At 49.4% G+C, this 18,309-nt stretch overlaps 1 protein-coding gene and 1 long non-coding RNA gene across 4 annotated transcripts; both read right to left on the bottom strand.

Moving 5' to 3' along the window:
* Positions 1-39: 39 nt before the first annotated feature.
* Positions 40-12,213, bottom strand: LOC111843223 (fas-binding factor 1 homolog). 2 transcript variants are annotated; one of them, XM_023810622.2, is made up of 29 exons: positions 10,200-12,212; positions 10,069-10,096; positions 9,953-9,994; positions 9,756-9,831; positions 9,556-9,613; positions 9,425-9,475; positions 9,045-9,201; positions 8,372-8,452; positions 7,790-7,834; positions 7,436-7,564; positions 7,206-7,338; positions 6,475-6,605; positions 6,199-6,295; positions 5,646-6,116; positions 5,409-5,477; positions 5,194-5,279; positions 3,908-3,948; positions 3,362-3,472; positions 2,963-3,270; positions 2,767-2,874; positions 2,501-2,640; positions 2,096-2,214; positions 1,859-1,981; positions 1,560-1,745; positions 1,306-1,461; positions 945-1,082; positions 742-838; positions 438-562; positions 40-178 (listed from the first exon to the last, which is right to left on the bottom strand). In XM_023810622.2, exons 1-29 carry the CDS (start codon positions 10,200-10,202, stop codon positions 92-94), a joined length of 3,396 nt encoding a protein of 1,131 aa, XP_023666390.2. In that variant the 5' UTR covers positions 10,203-12,212; the 3' UTR covers positions 40-91. The 2 variants fall into 2 exon arrangements, 1 of the variants encoding a protein (XP_023666390.2); XR_011984687.1 differs by lacking the exons at positions 40-178; positions 438-562 and having other exon boundaries at positions 945-1,072; positions 10,200-12,213.
* A 937-nt stretch (positions 12,214-13,150) lies between these two features.
* Positions 13,151-15,883, bottom strand: LOC140581663 (uncharacterized). 2 transcript variants are annotated; one of them, XR_011984788.1, is made up of 4 exons: positions 15,725-15,883; positions 15,432-15,605; positions 15,184-15,264; positions 13,151-14,845 (listed from the first exon to the last, which is right to left on the bottom strand). It is a non-coding gene; the product is annotated as an uncharacterized lncRNA (long non-coding RNA). The 2 variants fall into 2 exon arrangements; XR_011984787.1 differs by having other exon boundaries at positions 15,432-15,849.
* Positions 15,884-18,309: the final 2,426 nt, after the last annotated feature.

The following is an 18,309-nucleotide window of genomic DNA, read 5'->3' as shown; positions in this document are numbered from 1 at the left end:
TGTTATATTGGCCTCTAAGGTGGACAAAAGACCATGTTGTGTATATAACGGGTTTATTATAGAAAACACGGTCGTACTGGTGCCCAGGCGATCAGCAGGCCGTGTGAAAGGCAGAATGATGAGGCGCTTTCTTCAGCGTCTCCAGGAAGAACTGCTCATCCAGCAGGAAGTCCCGGTCCTGTATGGATCAGGAGGGGTTCTGTCACTCTCACTCAATCTGGCCACTCGTATGAAGTCATACAGGCAGAATCTCAGAATAGCCTTGCAGTAACATATCTGGATGTAGCTGGGGGGTGGGGGGGGTTGGGGTGGGGGTGACCACAAGAGATCCAGAACAGGAAACTAACTGCTCAGGTGTCTGCTGGAGCTCAGATGTTCAAGCACGGGTGCGTGAAACACGGCCTGGCCGGGTAATAAGTGCGACGGTGAGATGGTACCTTTTCCGCCGTGTGCCTGAGGAGAGCGAGTTTCAGGTGAAGCCCAGGAGCTGCCGTCGGGGTCAGGAGGGCTGTAGACTGGGGGGGTAATGTGGAGGGAGGCAGACCCAGCGCTGGAGACACATCTAACAGGCAGAGGGTGTGTTAGCCGGGCCAGAACCACACCGCACATAACGATATATTACAGCATGAGCGTTAACACGCTGCACTGATTGGTGGAGAGTGCGTAATTTAACAGACGGGAGGTTTCACACGTAAAGTTGCCGATATGTACGAATGAGGAAGCGGCTCTGCGTGACGGTACCTGTGACGATGGGGGCGGCAGGAAGCTGGGGGCTGACGGGGAGCCCCCGCCTCACGTGCTCCACCTCCTGGCGCTGTTCTGCTATGTGCTTCCGTCCCTGCAGGGTAACAGACTCGCCTTTTATATATAATAGCTATTTTCCTGGCTACATTTTCACAAAGTCCCCACACCCATTCCCAGGTCCACCCCCCCCGGACTCTTGCCTGGTTCAGGAGTTGCTCCTGGCTACGCAGCCGCTCCACCTGGCTGCGGATGCTGCTCAGGCGGGTGTGGTGCTGCTCCTCCACCCGCCGCGCCTCCTGCACAGCTCTCTCTCCCTCCTCGTACCTGTCTGAGGCCAGCTACCACAAGGGGGCACTATTTCTTTCCAGTTCATTTCAAATTTTAGCCTGAATTAGTAAGACTGATTTGGGATTTATCAAAAGATTTACCGCATCATTGTGAATGTGTGTTGTTAAAATGTTAAGGGAGATTTGATAAATCCCTCAGTGCACGTGTCACAGCCCACATGGCTGTCAAGCAGCGTCACATGACCAGGAGATGGGGGTCGTTGCCGTGACGAACCTTGCTGAAGGCCTCCACCTCCTGAGCCCGTGTCTTGAGGTGCAGGGCGGCTGTGCTCAGCTTCTCCTTCTCCCTCTCCAGCTCCGCCCTCTCCTTGGCCGCCATCTCCTCACGAAGCCGCAACTCTCCTGCACGTAGCTTCAGGTCGGCGTGCTCCTGCGCGAGTGCGGGGGAGGGTGCGTGACTGCTGAATGAGAAACGCCACTCGCCAGAAAAGTATGGGGAAGGTGGTGCGACGCGGCTCAGCCCACTACCTGGGCCATGCTGATGATGGCGCCCTCGCGCTGGGCGTCCCTCTCCAGGGCCCGGCTGGCTTCCCGCGCCCCACGCTCCTGCTGCAGCTTCTCCTGCGCGTGCAGCTGCGCCCACTCGGCTGCCAGCCTCCGCCGCTCTTCCGAACAGCGCTGCATCACTGCCTGCTGCTCCTCTAGCAGGGTGCTCTGAAAGGATGCAGTAGGGGGCGAAGCGGTTAAGGTGCTGGATCTGCAGCAATCGGGAGCACGGTGCAATGCATGAGCCCCAGGCTCCACCCCCTTACACAAGCCCCACCCACCTTTGCTCTTTCCAGCTCCTCCCTCTCCATGGAGAGGCGCTGCATTAAGGTCCGCCTCTCCTCCTCCAGCCCCCTCTGGGCTGATTCTGCCTTGGCCTGTTCCGCCGACACCCTCCACCGCTCCTGACACAGGCACACATGGGCTTGACGTCACACATGTGCGTGACGCCGACACGGGATGACCTCAGGACCTCACAGGCGTCCCAAAGCACTGCCCCTACTTCAGTGACCTCTGACCTTTTCCAGCTGCCTCTGCTGCTCCGCTAGCTGCATGCCCATCTTGTCGATGACCTCCTTCAGCCGCGCACGTTCCTCAACCATGTGGCTCTGCTGCTGGTCCAGCCGTTCCTGCAGCACTTGCATAGGGAGCAGTGAATTCTAAGAGGCTGTGTTCAAACTGACCACCAGGTGGCATAGTGTTTAAGGGTCTGGAATTGTGACCAAAAAGTTAAATTCTGGGTCCTGAGCGTGACACATAACGGGCGTGGGGGTATCCAGTCACATGGCAGTGGACGTGTTTTTAACAGGAAGCAAGTCTGAGCAAGTATCTCGGTACTCGGTACCGGTACAAGATACTCGGTAGTAACCAGTAGAACTGAAGATGGCTTCAGGTGAAGCAGACGAGGCCGCGACCTGTCTTACCTCGGAGCTGCTGGTCCCTCTGCCGCGCGCCCTGCTCCAGGCCCTGTGCCGTGTGCTCATGCGTGCTCTCCACACGCGAGGACAGCTCACCCAGCCGCCGGGAGAACTGCTCCATCTGATCGATCACCACTGTCAGGGACCTGCAGGCGGACAGGGGGACTGCGTGTGTAGCTGAGGCATGCTCTGTGTGTCTGTGTGTGTGTGTGTCTGTGTGTGTGTGTGTGTCTGTGTGTGTGTCTGTGTGAGAAAGTGCAGGAGTGTCTGACCTGGTCTGAGATGTCGCGCTGGTCACAGCGTCGATCTCCTCCTCCTTCAGTTGCTTCAGCCTCTGCACCTGCTCCTCATGGTCCTTCTTCATCTCCAGGATGGATCTCCTAGCAGAGTGGGAAAGTCCAAGATGACACACGGAGTCCCCAGGCATGGCCATGCAGATAGCCCGCCGTCGGCGTCCCGGCTCCGTACCGCTGCAGTTCCCGGAGCCGCTCCACCTCGCGGTCGCGCTCCTGCTGGTTCTGGGCCAGCCGGCGCTGGTACTGCGCCTGCAGCTCGGCCTGCTCCCGCTCCGCCAGCCGGGTGACGCTGACCAGGCGCTCCGCCAGGCCCTCGCTCTCCTGCCGCATCCGCACCTCCCTCTCGGCCGCCGACTCCTCCAGCATCTTCACCCTGGACCTGTGAGCCGCTTCCATGAGCTCGGTGTCCTCACCGTGCCTCTGCCGCACACTCTCCAGCAGCATCTTCAGCTGGTCGCGTTCCAGCTGCAGGCTCCGCACCTGCCACCAGGGGGCACCATTCAACGACTGTGAAACGGCCGCATAGACAAACCCATGGGCAAGCCCCCATGGAAAACGCAGCATTCCTTACCTGGCCTTCTAGCTGGATCAAGTGGGTCTGCAGGGACAGCTCCCCCGCCTGCTGCTCCGTTCCCTTCCTCTGCAAGGCGCCCCCTGCCCCCTGCAGTGGGGACTGCAGCAACTATCAGAATCAGAACTCACATTACTGCCAGTATGTGTGAACATACCAGAATTGTTTGTAGTTCACTGCCAAACATGAAGTAGAGGACAAAAATTGCAAGACATTCAGGGAGACACTTCACAGGACACCAAGTACAAAAAACAATGAAAATACAAATAAGGGAATACAGGTTAACATTAGACACAGTGCAAGACGTCTTAAAAAGTCTAAGTGAAACATTAGAACTAATGCAAAAACCGTTTTATTGCAAGTTGAAAGGGTATTGCACATATTCTATAAAGGGAAAGTGTCTAAAAAGACAGAAAACTGAGAATGAAAAGTAAGATCTGACATCCAGCAGACTGCCTGGAATCTGATCAGGCAAAGCGTGAAACAGGTATGGCACCGTGACACATTGTCTGGGCAGAGGAGGACGGCCGGTTTAAGCAGGCTTACCTCAATGGGTGTACTGTTCCCCCCTATTATCTCTGGTGGCACTGGAAGATACAAAAAACTGCATTTACTATTACTATTCAACCAATGGGGTGATTGTTATCTTGTTCCATGAATGAACAATACCAGAGGTGGAAAGTTTAGGTCCAGAGAGTAGAATTCCAGACCAGCCAGCTGAATACTCTGTGACTGTGACTCTTTACACTTGATTGGTTGGTTCAGTGATGGAAAACAGGATTCCAGTTCTGTATGGGGAGTGTTCACTGCTATGACAGTGGTGGACTGTGCGGGGAGACTGGGTCCCGTATTCTTCTGGGTGAGTGAGGGTGATGCCTAGCTGGAGTCCCCGAGTCAAGCCCACTTGACCCAGAATCTAATAGGGTGAGGCTCTTTGATCTGATTGGCTCAGAGACGACCTCTTTAGGTAGAATGTCCTGCACGTGCTCTATGGGAGTCTGCACAGGGTATGGAAGCCTGTAGCGTTCACGTTCTGTGGTACTATTTGATAAAAGGGTGGCTTGGAGAAAGATTGGCACTAGCCAATTTCGTTAAGTTCACTTTAAATTCCACCCTGCTGCAAATGTATATCTCTATTTGCTGAAGTAATTGAATTCGAGGGTACATTTAGCGCAAGCAAATGACCATGAACACGGAATGGCATGATGACTGAAAAACTGCCACTGTGACAATGAGGTCTACATACCCTACACTAAAGAAATATGATGCACACTGTGCAGAAAGGCCTACACTGTAAGGTAGCTGGCTCATTAGGATGGTAATATAGATGGCAACAATTCCCAGCTACCTGTATGACTGACAGTTGGCAATGTGGACCGGTGGCTGCGTGGACCGGTGGCTGGGTGGACCGGTGGCTGGGTGGACCAGTGGCAATGTGGACCGGTGGCTGCGTGGACCGGTGGCAATGTGGATCGGTGGCAATGTGGACCAGTGGCAATGTAGCTAGGTGGCTGCGTGGACCAGAGGCAGTGTGGACCGGTGGCAGTGTGGACCAGTGGCTAGCACTGTTACATCATTTTCAAAGTTTGACTCTGAGGGTGTGGACTCAGCACATTCTCTGCATATTTGGTTTTTCTATAAAGGCCAAACCGGTTTCCAAAAACATATAATTAGGCTAATTAGCACCTGCATGCCCGTAGCGCGTGCATGTGCGTAACCCGAGAGGGGAGTGTCCCGCCCCCGCCTTGTGCGCTAGGCTGCCTGGGACAGGATCCAGACCCGTCTACCACTCTATACCAGATAAACAATCGGAAGATGGGTGGATGGTTTACCAGGTTTGGGTAGGCCCTCCTTCACCGGACTTGACTGACGAGGTGGAGTGTCTTGCGTGCTTGAGGTCTCCCACGGCAACGAGGAACTGATGGGACAACAATGAGCAATCTAGATACATTCAGTTCATTCACAAAATAAGCCTGCATTTATATTTTAGGGTTGAGAGCCATGTTGTCTGATTTACAGTAGACCTCCCCATTAACTCTCGTCTCACCTCGAATCCTTGGTAGGTACAGCGTCGTCTTCTTTCCTCCTAGGAGCTGGTGGTGACCTGGGTTTACTCCTAAAAAGGGAATTGAGATTATTAGGAATCTCTCCAACAGAAGAGGGTATCTTGTATCACGTGATCTGTAATTTACTGTGGTTTTAGCTTTTCCATTTTGTCCGAATTTTTAGGTTGGACTTTGAAAGGCAACAAATACAAAGCTTGCGTTGGCCGAGCCAAGCCTACGTGAGGAGGGAGTCCAGGTCCTCCTCATCGCCGCCACCGCGAGGATGTCGGGGCACGGCCGCCTTCACGGCTGCGAGATTCTTCTTCCGGGTCAGTGCTCCTGCCAGCCAGTCTTTCGCCTCCTCGCTAGCAGGAGCGTCTGGTAGCGGAGGCTCCCCTTCAGACGCAGGATGCTCACTCCCCTGCGAGGCTCCCGTGGCTGGTGGGGCTCCCCGGCCACCCTGCGCCTCTGGATCCTCCTCCTCTTCCTCCGGATCCTGGCTGAGGCCTAGCCAATCAGCCGCGGGGTTACTGGGGCGTGAACGAAGGGGAGGGGCCAGTTTCGGTTTCCCCTCCAGCATTTGGCTGTCGTGCTGAATCGTTGGCCTACTGGCTGCCGGCTTGCTGTGGCGCTTAGCAGAGGGAGAGCCGGCGACGGGGGACCTGGGCTTCCCCTCTGGCGACCGGCTGCCAGTCTGCTCTGCTGAAAACCTGAACACGAGGGGAGAGGCGCCTGAGAAACACTCCCTTCAGCTGCAGAGGTGAGGACCTTCCAGAGTAACGCCCGTCACACCTGACTGACTGCCTTTGTGACTGCCGGCTCTCTGGTGTGGAGACCACAGTGGGCTGGTAGGAGCCAAACGTGAAGTCACCGTCCCCGAAGGCAGAGTCTGCGGAGAGATCACACACCAAGGCATTACATCATGCAGAACCCCAACACCCCAGATGATTCAGGGCTCAACCCAGTCCTCAGGGACACACAGACAGTCCAACAAGGGCCGGCTTGGGAAACACTGACACAAGCAACCAAATAGAGCAGGATGTGAACTCCTGTAGTAAATGTTGCTACCTGTGGCAATTGCTGGCTTCTCCATATGTACTTCCTTCTTCTCGCCAGTAGGGGGGCGCTCAAGCAGGCGTGGAGATGTCCCCCGGCCCAGAATCTCATCCAGCCTGGTTGGTACCGGCTGTGGGGGCTCACTGCATGGAGGGGGGGGCAGGGATCTGCATGCATTAAACTGGCAAACCTAATGGTTAGTGGGGGGAATCCTGCTGTTATTCCCTTGAGGATGGTACTGGACATATTTCACTAAAGCACCCATCTAGGTCAATAGGTTAAATTTGTAAGTTGCTTTGAGGAAAAGCAAAGACGCAAACAAAATGTGCAGAACAGGCCCTGTAACGTACTAACTCGACAGAATGTAACAAATTCAATGGTGAAAATAATAATAATTGGATAGTGCCATATAAAACTATAATGTAGTCTATAAATGAGTAACATTTTGTTGAGTTATTACATAATGTGGTGTTATTACATAACGCCTTGTTACATGGTGTACAGCAGGTCTCTCAAACTCCAGTCCTGGGGTTTTTGGTTCACCCTCATTTAACACACCTGATTCAACCGAAGAGCTCTTTAGCTGAATCATTTGTGGTGGAACAGGGAAAGAACTAAGCTACACAGGGCTCCGACCCCCCAGGACTGGAATAAAACACATTATGTAATAACATTGCACTATGTGAAGAAAATTTGTTACATAATGGTGCATTATTACATAATGCATTGTTACAAGCCCGCACCTCAGCCTCTTGTGGGGGAGAATTCCCTCCTTCCCCTTTGGACTCTCTCCAAAGCCCAGCGCGTCCATCAGGTCATCCTCGTCCTCATCGAATGTCAGCTCGTTCTGCTTTCCGGGACCTCTGCTCCATGACGCTGCAATGGGACAAGTGGTGTTTCGGCCACCAGCTGAGTGGCGAACGACAACGGAGGTGCTCAGGAACACGGGGACCGCGGAGCCATTATCACTCACCCGTCTCTCTCGCCTTACCGACGGGGGACTCGGATACAGGCAGACCTCTCTGCTCAGGAACGGCATCGCTGACGGCCATCTTTGTTTCCTTTATATCGTCCAGGAGATCGGCCAGTGGGTCACCCGCGTCTGCAGGAAGTACACGTCCAGGCCAGATCGCAAGGGGAGGCTGCCTTACGCAGCTGTCTAAATGCAGTGTGTATCCTTACCATACCCAGAACAAAATACAACAGTCCAAAAACTATGATTTCCTTCCCCCCCAGTAATCGGACTGAAAAGCAGGATTGTAAAGGGAGAGGAGTCACATTTGAGCATCTGTTCCGCATCGTTCTACATGTAACATTCCTCAGGTACCTTTTTTGTCTGGAGATGGAACTAAAACATCCTCCTCATCTGACGCTTTGCAGAAAAATGGAATAAAAGGCCGTCGTTAATGGTGTAAGACACTGTGAAGCGTCACACTGCAGACATAACTAGACAGAGCCCAAGACCTTACGCAAGCCCAGGGTCAAGCGATGACAGCTGCCCGTTACAGACAAAAGTATCAGCAGACCAGGCCATTACACCCACAGGAACCTTTATGACGTCTCATTCTAAATCCATAGGCATCAATGTGGAGTCGTCCTTGAAAATGCCTGTGGGTTTAGAATGTGATGTCATAAAAGTACCTGTAGGTGTAATGGCCAGGTGTCCCAATGCTTTTGTCCATATAGTGTAATTAATGAGTCGATCGTATCGACCAATCGTGATCGACCACTTCACAGTATCACAGGGTTCTTCCCCCTCTCAAAATGCGACCATTGCGGAAGACAAAACCCCATGTCGGATACAGGACTGAGCCTCTGGCCAGTGACAGTGGTTTTTAATGAGCGGCGGTGGCCAAGGCGAGGCCGCGAGAGGCAGCAGAGCGGCGAGCGGCGCAGAGAGCCCTCTTACCGGTGAAGGTGAATCTCTTATAGCTGTGCGTGGCGGCAGCTGGGGCGGAGCCGGGCTTTTTGGCATCGGCGTTGGGAGAGTCTGCCAAGTACGACAGGGATAAGGGTATGGAATGGAGACACAGGAAAGGGCACCTTCAGCTCCATGGATACTTATGCAAAGGCTAATGCTCTCATGCACAGACTTTCATATGAAACGCTACAATACCGTAAAATACAGAACATCCGTCCACCCATCTTCTGTAACCGCAAGGGGTCCGGAGGCGCGAAGGCAGGGAACAACCCATCACAGGGCACACTCACACACCGGTCACTCACACACCGGTCACTCACACACTGGTCACTCACACACCGGTCACTCATCATCAGGCAATTTGGCAACTCCAATTAGCCTCAGCATGTTTTTGGACTGTGGGGGGGAAACCCGAGTACCCAGATGAATCCCCACGATGACACGGGGAGAACATGCAAACTCCACACACATGGAGCCAGGGCTAAGACTCGAACCCAGGTCCCAAAGGTGTGAGGCAACAGGGTGAACCACTGCACCTTCCGTGCCGCCCCTCATACAGAATGTAATAAATAAAAATTAAAGAATAGAGGTGCTTTTGTTCCATTTACATACATTTAGTTCAGTACCACGTAGCCACCAGCAGGGGCCCGAGATGACTAACCAATCACATGTCGCGGCTCCAGTGCTCCACCCTCCACCAAACGGGCTGGGTTTTGTTTAGTTCCTCCCGCCCCTGAAGCCTTAGCGGTAGCCAGTGGGGGAGCGGAGCTCGGCTTCTTTTTTGGCGCGAAGAGGTCGGCATCCATCTCATCCATGTCCTGCGGCAAAGTGGCAGGAATAAGCAGTCAGAAGCCAGAGGGTTTGTGTCAGTGATAGGTCATCAGTGTGCTGTTACTCCATATAAGTTCACGCGCCAAACAGCTCATTGGAGCCAGGCTATAATTAAGGAGTGCGGTGTCAGACTGATCCAGCAGGTGGCACTGTGGTTAAGAAATAATGTAACGATGTTTTTTTCTGCTGCGCATGCAAATGCCTACATACCTTAATGTTCTCCAGCAGGGCTGCTGGATCAGCCTCCGACACATCAGAAGCCTGTCAGACCATGACAGCCTAATTAGTGACAGAGAAGCACCATTTTGCTCCGTACAAAGAGAGAACAGATCTAAGCACACCTCTTCGTCGCCGACCTCCTCAGCCAGCTTACTGAAGAAGTCATCATCCAGTAATGACCTGAAGAAACAAACATTTAAAAAATTGTATTTTGTTAGTCGGTTGTAAAATGCCATTTTAATTCGGTAAAATATCTTTCGTCATATTAGTTATTTATAGGACCCCACCCAGCCCACCATCCCAACGTTTTTTTTCCTCTCACCGTTTCCCACTACGGGACGTCAGGACGCCGCTCCTTCCAGCGACACGAAACGCGGGCTGAGTCCTAATCGGCGAGTCTATTAAAAATAGAGACCGAGAAAAACTATAAAGATTACCGGGATATATCTAAGACTTAACAGTCAAACATTTAATCTGCTTATTTATATGCTTACAGGATTTAGAAGAGACAGTACATACCATGGTCCCCCAACAGATCACCCAGTACATCATCGATGGAGCCTGGATTAAGGACCATGTGTTATGTACATACTGATAATCCATAATCTATGAGGTGATTACAGCAAATCACTCACCTTTCAGTCCTTTCTTCTGTTTTAAAGTCTGCCGTTAAAAAGTACAAATGAGAAGTTAACTAAAAATTGTACAGCTACTCTATTAAATTCGTGTCTTGCACATTTCTGAGAAACAAAAACGAATCACTCACCATATAGTTAAATAACGAGGGGACAAATTTGAATCAGAGAAACTGAAGCGTCGGTCAGTCACCATGGGCAACCGGTTTATGCAAAAGACCAAAAGGGACTTCGCTTCAAGAAGTTAACGGTATATAATACACTGCCAAGTTACAAGAATGCTCTCTAAACAAAAATATCTTGACGGTTACAGTTTGTACAAATTTTCTAAGTTAAAACAAACCACTAGGACTCTCGCACCAGGAACAAGCTACACATGAACTTCCGGTTTTGGGAAAAAAACGAAAAGAATTTTGGGTACTGTAGTTCTTAAAGAAAGGCCGCTGTGGGATTTTTATTTATTACGTGTTTGTTTGTTTAAGATGTTTGTTTGATTGTCATCAAATACATATATTTATACATAAATACAAACGCTAAGTGGAGTGGAATGCTTTTATTACAAGTCACACCTAGAAATAATGGTAAACCCTGCACCCTTTTTCATTGTGATCGTCGCCAGAGGGCAGTAGCAGTTTACACATAACGATTCTCGTTAAAACACACTTGTTATATTTGACAGGAAAGTGAGCTCGCTCTCTATTTCTCACACTTTGAAATGTACTTTGCGTTCTGCAGGTTTATTTTTTCTTTCTAATAAATGCGTTTTCGATACATTTTATTATTTTTAAGATGTTTTTTTTTAATCAAAATACAGTTCTCACGGAAAGTCTTTAGACGCTATCTTATTTCAGTAAAAATATTGCAAATTTATTGTTTTTGTAATGAAATCATTCCTTTATTCTTTAGCTTACAAAAATATATTTAACATTACAAACAATCGGTAGTTTTAAGTAAACATTCATTTCAAGTAGTAATAAATTGAAGCCTAAGTTTTAGTTGTAAAACGGCAGTTTTGAGTTAAAAGGTTCATTGATAAGCAGCATCACTGGGTGCTTTATAATTAGTAACACTTTTGCAGTAGCATAAAACACCAAACATTTGTGTGTAGCCTCTCTTTGGGAGCCGAAGACTCCAAATGCAATTAATAGGAAAATAGTAAGAACAGAACTGAATGGGTCAATCAAAAAAAAAAAAAAAAGAGGAAATGTCTGTGAAGGAGATATGTGGAGATGTGTTAAACATTGCTTGTCAATGGACTTTTGTTATAGAACCAATCAATCTGCAACATTGTTCCAGTATTGTCACAAATTGTATTGTCGCTGTGTATGTATATTGTCTTTATGTCGATTTTGAAAGCAGAAGTAGACCATTCAATGGAATTGGTGGGTATCACATGGGAAAGAACAGTAATCATCCTTACAATGTGCTGTTACCTCAAAGGCGATCACTTTATATGTTATAAAGGTGTGGAAACTCGGCAATGAAACAATGATTCTGATATAATTATGCAGAACACAATGCACAGTCTCTTTTTCCTTTATGCACATTTCACCTCCTCAGGTAGATGCTTGTAGATCAGTTATTTTTGTATTTGTGAATCTTAAAATCAAATCGATTTTATATTCACACATTGCCCAAGTCAAAACTGATTTTCATTCATCTGAGCGATGCAGTTTGTTGAAAATCAAAGGGCCATTCCATGAGGCGTTCTGTGATGTTTCAGAGCTTCTTATAAAAATTTGAAATTACATTTAGTAAATTAATAATTCATATTCATACACTTGTTAAAGTGTGAAGCAAAATATGTTAATTTAAATTCTGCAGCTGCTCTGCGGTGTTAATTTATCATTTCTGTAATTTCTTTGATAATTTCTGTAATTTTTTTATAAAACTGGACAGAAGGCTCAGTAAGATAAAATCAGAATTGGATTGATATTTATATGAATTCCATGTGCTAACTTTCCCTTTGTCCGATGAACAGTATTGAAGTTATCTGTAAGGTGTGGTTCATGGTTAAATAAAGCATTACAACACCAGTCAGGGAACAGTGATGCATCATTGCGTCTCATTGGCTCCTCACTTCAGCCAATTGACATAGAGTTTCACTAGTGTGAATACTTTATTAGCCTATCACAGCGAGGGCCTCATCCCTGTTACGTCACCTGTTGGTCATGCCTCATGGTACACTCCTTCAGCAGGTGGCTGCCCGGCGATTCCGCCTCCTGGCAACGCCTGCGCTTGTGGTAATCCGCGCCCAGCGAGGCGAGAGTCCAAGACCCTGTACTTGTTCCAGACTCCTCAGGTTTCTCTTCCACAGACACTGAGGAGCTTCGACCAAGTCCAGGGACACAGACGGGCAGGGCCACACGGGGCCAGCACGCCGGATACACCTCCAAGAGATGACTCACACCAGCTGGAATGTAGAAGCTAGGGTTCAACAGGAAACTAACTGGTGACATGCTGTGCAGGCATCAGTTCTGATATGGTCTTACCTAAGCAATGTACACTGCTTATCTCCCTACTACTCATTTCATACAGTTGGGCAGTTTGCTCAAAAGCTCAAAGGGGTTTGAACCTTCATGGCTTAATTACAGCTCCCCTCTCACGTTGTGTCTCGCAATCTCGCTTCTCTGGTCACGTTCCAGATCAAACTGAAACCGCCGTGTCCTTTCCTTTAGCTGTGCCGTACCAAAGCCAAACTCATGTACAAGTAGTGGAGAGAAGAGTTACTCACCTGTGGAGCCGCGTAGAGCCCCCTCTGCCTTTTATGCTCTTGTCGTGAGAATGTGCCAGAGACTGGCAGTGACTTTAAACGGGGTACAAAGAGGAAGTAAGTGACAACTGATCCTAGGTGACTTCCTGTTCTGAGTCTGGCAAAACAATACACTTTGTCTTTATGCATGGAAAAGGAGAAGAGAGAGACACACACACACACACACTTTGGTCCCCAAGTGTGAACTATGCAACCCCCCCCCCCCCCCACACACACACACACACACACACACACACACATACACTATCAGTATAGAGAGATTTTATGGGACATGCAAGTGCTCATGAAATATATCACACTTAAAGACTGTTTAGGCTGCAATATCTTTATTTCTCCATGACGATAGAACAATCCCCTGTCGATCCTTCCCCCAAAAACATCTTTCATTGCTTTAAAGAGTGTTTTGGACACAAATGCGCACACTGGCTCAAACACAGGGCACTGCTGGGCATGTGTAACCTAGCCAGTTATGTCACATGACATATATGCCGGAACCCGAAGCGCACAGGCTGGTGGGACAGGCACCAATTAAAAAAACAGAAGAAAAAAACTTTATTGGAACAAATTCAGCATTTAGTGGTGAATTAGGCTGGGAAGTGGCAGTGTTGTTTCCCCCAGTGCTCCCAGCATCTCAGACACAGCCGCGTTCCTGGCATTTACACACATTATAGTGTTAAAAGCAATAAGCATTGAAACATTGTGCCATCATCACTGTTGCTAAAAAGACCTTGTTAATGGCCACAGGCAAATTGTGGGGAAACTATATGTATCTACATTAGATGGTATTTACTGTTCTCAGAGGGAAATATTTGAACTAAAGTTCAAACTATAAAAAAATTAGCAATGCTATAGGTAGGCTGCATTCCAGTGCAGCTGTGTGCTAGGCATATGCATTGAAGGAAGAAGCTGACTTCCGATTATGTACCACAAACAACTGCCCATTGTCTGTTTCAGTGAGAGATCACCTGTGGTTTTATTCCTCACTTGGCTGGCTTCCCCTGTTAACGTAAATAAAAACAAAACTGCAGTTTAGTTGGTTTGCCACCAGGGGGCAGTAGAAGTCGCCACTGGCAAAGTTGGAAGTACCTGGTAGCTTCCCTCAAGAGACCCGTCTAAGTAGGAAGCGGTAACTAGCCACCTAAAATTACACAAAGTGTTTAAAATATGTTGTATATATTTTAAATGACTTGCCTATAGTTTTCAGCAGGTAACTATTGAGTCAGCAATTGAATTGAGTTTATGCATGTTGACAACTAAAATCCTCCTTAAAGTGTGAATGGCAGAGCTAGTGTGACTCAGACAGTGACGGTACACTTGAGTCAAAACCATGGGCGTCGTCAGGTTCCATCACTGCAGGCTACAAATCACAAGTGTTTCAATCCCGATGTCAGTCTTCCTTAAAAGAAAAAAAAGTCGAGCCTCAGGTTAACTTGACTTAGCCCCTGATTTTTTTCCAATAGCTAGAAACATCCTTGGTCAAAACAAATGAGTCACATCCCCTTTACTCCTGTTGGCGAGTACACATCACACTTGCGGGCTGGTACTTTACTGGGCTGCATTATGCTCCGCCAATCACACACCTGTCATCTCACATCATCAGGAGGGTGACCAGCAGTCCAACCCACGGCAGCCCCGGGCCACACACAGAGCTGGAGTCGTTGGGATTGTCCTTGTGTCTGTAAACCCCCTCTGCAGATGGTTGTTTTGAGCGGACCTCCTGTCGGATGTGGACTTCTACTTGGGATGATTTTCTACCTCTGTTAGACAAAACTATGCAGCTGTAGTTGCCCGTTTTGTGAGTCTCCAAGTTGAGCGTCAGCTGCTCCTGTGGCACATATTCGCATGGACCGGAAAGACGCTGCGAGTCATTGACTTTACACAGTTCGGTGCCATTTGGATCCAGCCAGGCCCAGTACTTGATGGTAACTGACCCAGCTGAAGAGATGTTACAGTCCAAACTGCCCGGGTCAGTCACTCGTTGAGAAGTGTGCAGTTTCATTAACTCTGCAGGAGAGCAAGGGGAAAAAATTATTCATTATTTATAACGACAACAACAACAATTCTGTTTTTCATCTCTATGTTGGTACATTTGTTGCATTGAATATTTAAATTAATTTCTTATATTCGTTAACTGGTAGTTATTCAAGCTTACAGTGCCAGTACATACAGTTTCAAATTTAAGATTAAGATTTTTTCTGTTTCTACCTGTTACCAGTAAAAAAGAAAAACAAGTGGCCATGTTCATGTCTATTTCCACATGGCGTGTTTATACATATGCATGCTTTATCTGACAGAGCACCATAAGCAGCGTGTGAAAGGTGCATTCTGTGTGCACGTCTTACCCTGAGCCTCTCCGACGGAGCACAGCAGCGCGAGGCACAGCGGTGCGATCAGAGTCTTGTGCTTCCACATCGTTGCTCGATCTGCAAAGTAACGGCACACCTCTGTCACTCAAACTCTATGCTGTAAGGGCTAGCATACCTTAAACAGTAGCCTACTTTGCCCCAGCTTGCGTCCCAGTCTTTGCATTCTGTAGGAAAGCACCAGTTAACAAGCATTTCCAGGTAAGTCTTATAGGAAACCATCTTACTTCAGTCACTTGGTCTGTCTCTTCCACGGCATTAAGCGAATCGTGCAGCAATGTATCAGTTTCCACTCTAGCTGGGATACCGTCTCACAGGGCTGGTTTAAGCTCACACTCTCCGTGTTGCCCTCTGGGATAGTCCTCATCCAACAAGCTGCGACAGGCTTCACCGCCTGCCTGCTGGGATGAATCATAAACTTTTGTTGCTTTTTTCTGGACAGAATGGCTGAGAGCAAACTCACCTCAGGCTTTCACCCCTCTGACCAAGTAAACATTGATGTGAGGATCAGCTAAATTACCGGTCAGCTAATCCAGGGTGGGGCTTTGCTTCCCATTCCTGCTTCTGTGTGTCTGCGTGTGACATTTTCTTGCTGTTTTATGTGGGGTTTGTGTGGGTCCTCCAGTTTCGTCTCACAGTTCAATGACACGCGCTTAGCTGAATGGGTGTGGAGGAGTGGGAACATTGTAATGGACTGAAATCCCACCCAGGATTGAGGCCTGGCTTCTACCGACCCTAGACCCTTTTGTACTGTCTTCAATGGAGGGGGGGGTGGGGTAATAGGGGGCTTGGCAAAATTTTCTGACCCAGGGAGGGGCGGGTTCTTGGTAAACTGCATGAAATTTGCGCGCTGGGGGCAGGAATGGGTCCCTTCTGCTCCCTACAGATCCCTCCTATTGCACCCCCCTCCCCAATTCCTGCTTGGGGAATCCTAACTACAATCCCAATGGGAGGGGCATCAGTTTCAGTATGGGTCGCAGGCAGGATGGGACAGGAGCAGGTGGGAGAGGGAATCAGATTACAGTTTTTCTCAAATGCTAAAATACATTTCACAAACGTTTCCTCCATGTTCCCCAATGTCTAAACACAACACCCTTTTCTAAAGCTATATAAACACAACCACACCTTCTCACTTCAAAACTCAAACTTTCACACCAAAAGAGCAGCTCGAAGCTTTCAAAAATGTAAACACTATACACATCATTACACACTACAGCAAAACAATTGAAAACAATTGAAAAAAGTAAGAACTGAACTGGGAAAGAAAGCCTTCAGGTTTTCAGCACCTTACACATGGAACAGACTTCAAGTTGAACTCCGTCTGCACAACTTAATACCCCTGAAGGAACTTATTATTATTATTTTTTTCCCTCCTCCACCCCCCCTCTGCGGAGGACTACTTTATTTGTATTTATTTATTTTATATTTTTATTTAGTTCCTCAAAAGAAGGAGAGGGAGGGGGGGGGGAACAAAGGAGAAGAAGGGGGGAAGAGAGAGAGAGGGAGAGAGAGGAAAAGAAAAAAGAAAGAAAAAAGAAGACAAAAGAAAAAAAAACAAAAAAACAAAACAGATAATCTGCTTCCATGTCTGCTGAAAAGAGAAAGACAACATACAACATCTGTACTAATCACAACGACCATCAAACGTTAAATGTTGTTGAACAGGACACGCAACCCGCATTACAACACATGCCCAGAAGCAACAGCCGATCAAGACAGTGTGTGTCCGGGAGCAGGTGTCTGTGAGCACCTGTGTGTACACCTGTGTGTGTCAGCGCGCTGGTGTTCCTAAGGTTCCTCCATGTAACTGTCTAGTAGTGTGTGTGGGGAGCCACAGCCCCGCCCACCCAGGACATGAAGCCGACACGGAGGAGACCCGGGCCCCAGACATCCAGAGGCCCCCCAGGGCACGGGAACCCCAGGAGGACCACCGCAGGGACAATTGCAGCCCCCACCCAGAAAAGGGCCGAGGAGCGCTCCGGAGGGGGGCCATCCGGCAGCCACATCGTAGGAGCCCCAGGGGGCCGTGGCGGCGAGCATGCAGGCTCCGTCGGCGGCCGGCCACACCAGGGCAGACCGGACCCCGGGCCCAGAGGTCCAAGTGCCCCCCCACCCCCCAGCCGGGACACGACAGAGCCGGAAGGGCCAGGCCCCGACAGGCAACCGCCGAGAGTGAGTCAGCACACAGCAGAGCATCCAGCCCCGGACATCGAGAACCACCAACTCATCGGCAGCCGGGGGCCTCATCCACCAGCAGGGAGTGTGGTGGGGGGCAATAGAGCCTGAGATGTTATTTCAGGTGGAGTCTAAGACCCAACCTGACACCTGCTTATAGACAAACAGGCGCACACATACACAAGCATACGTTCCCACCCTCATGCACACATAATCAAATATTCACCCATTCGCCCAACATAAAGACACACACTCACACTCCCCATATATACTCTATGCTCCGAGATCCAGGCATCACCACCCCCAGAGGGGCAATCTGCCACCAGACCCCGGAGATGGATCCCTTTTTTCCTCTGGCATGGGGACAAGAAGACCACCCCGGACTCCACCGCAGCCGAGAAGCCCACCAACCCAGACCCCGACCGGACGGCCAGCCCCCCCCAGCCCCCGGCTCCAGATGGCAAACAGAGAACGGGGGTGTGAAAAGACCCCACGCTTCCCTCCGCCCGCTCATATGTGGTGTTGGTGCGTGTTGTTCTAAAGTGCTTTAAAACAGGGGAAGGGCATGGTGCTAACCACCCTCTGCCAATCAGCAGCTGGTGTCAGCTCGGCCCCTCCCCAGAACCCTCAATGTCTATGTGCAACTTAAAATTGAGAAGTGGGCACTGGCACCAGAGGTAAGGCTGAATGAACAGACCGCCCTCTGGACGCCATTCCGTGTGCCCACCCCCAAGGCCCTAAATGTATGTGTCATGAGAGAGTAAGTAATGAGAGTGTCTAAGTTGTGATGTGTGATTGAGACACAGGTGGTCACGGGGGGACAGAGGAGGAATACCTCCCCTGCATCCCAGCGACGCACCTGCACCTCAAAGCCCTATATGTGTGTTGGGGTGACGGAGCGGGAGGAGGGAAGCATTTAGGGATGGGGAG

This window comes from Paramormyrops kingsleyae, chromosome 22 (genome assembly GCF_048594095.1).
Source record: "Paramormyrops kingsleyae isolate MSU_618 chromosome 22, PKINGS_0.4, whole genome shotgun sequence".
In the NCBI taxonomy this organism is placed as follows: domain Eukaryota; kingdom Metazoa; phylum Chordata; class Actinopteri; order Osteoglossiformes; family Mormyridae; genus Paramormyrops; species Paramormyrops kingsleyae.
This window is presented reverse-complemented; position numbering and strand designations above follow the sequence as displayed.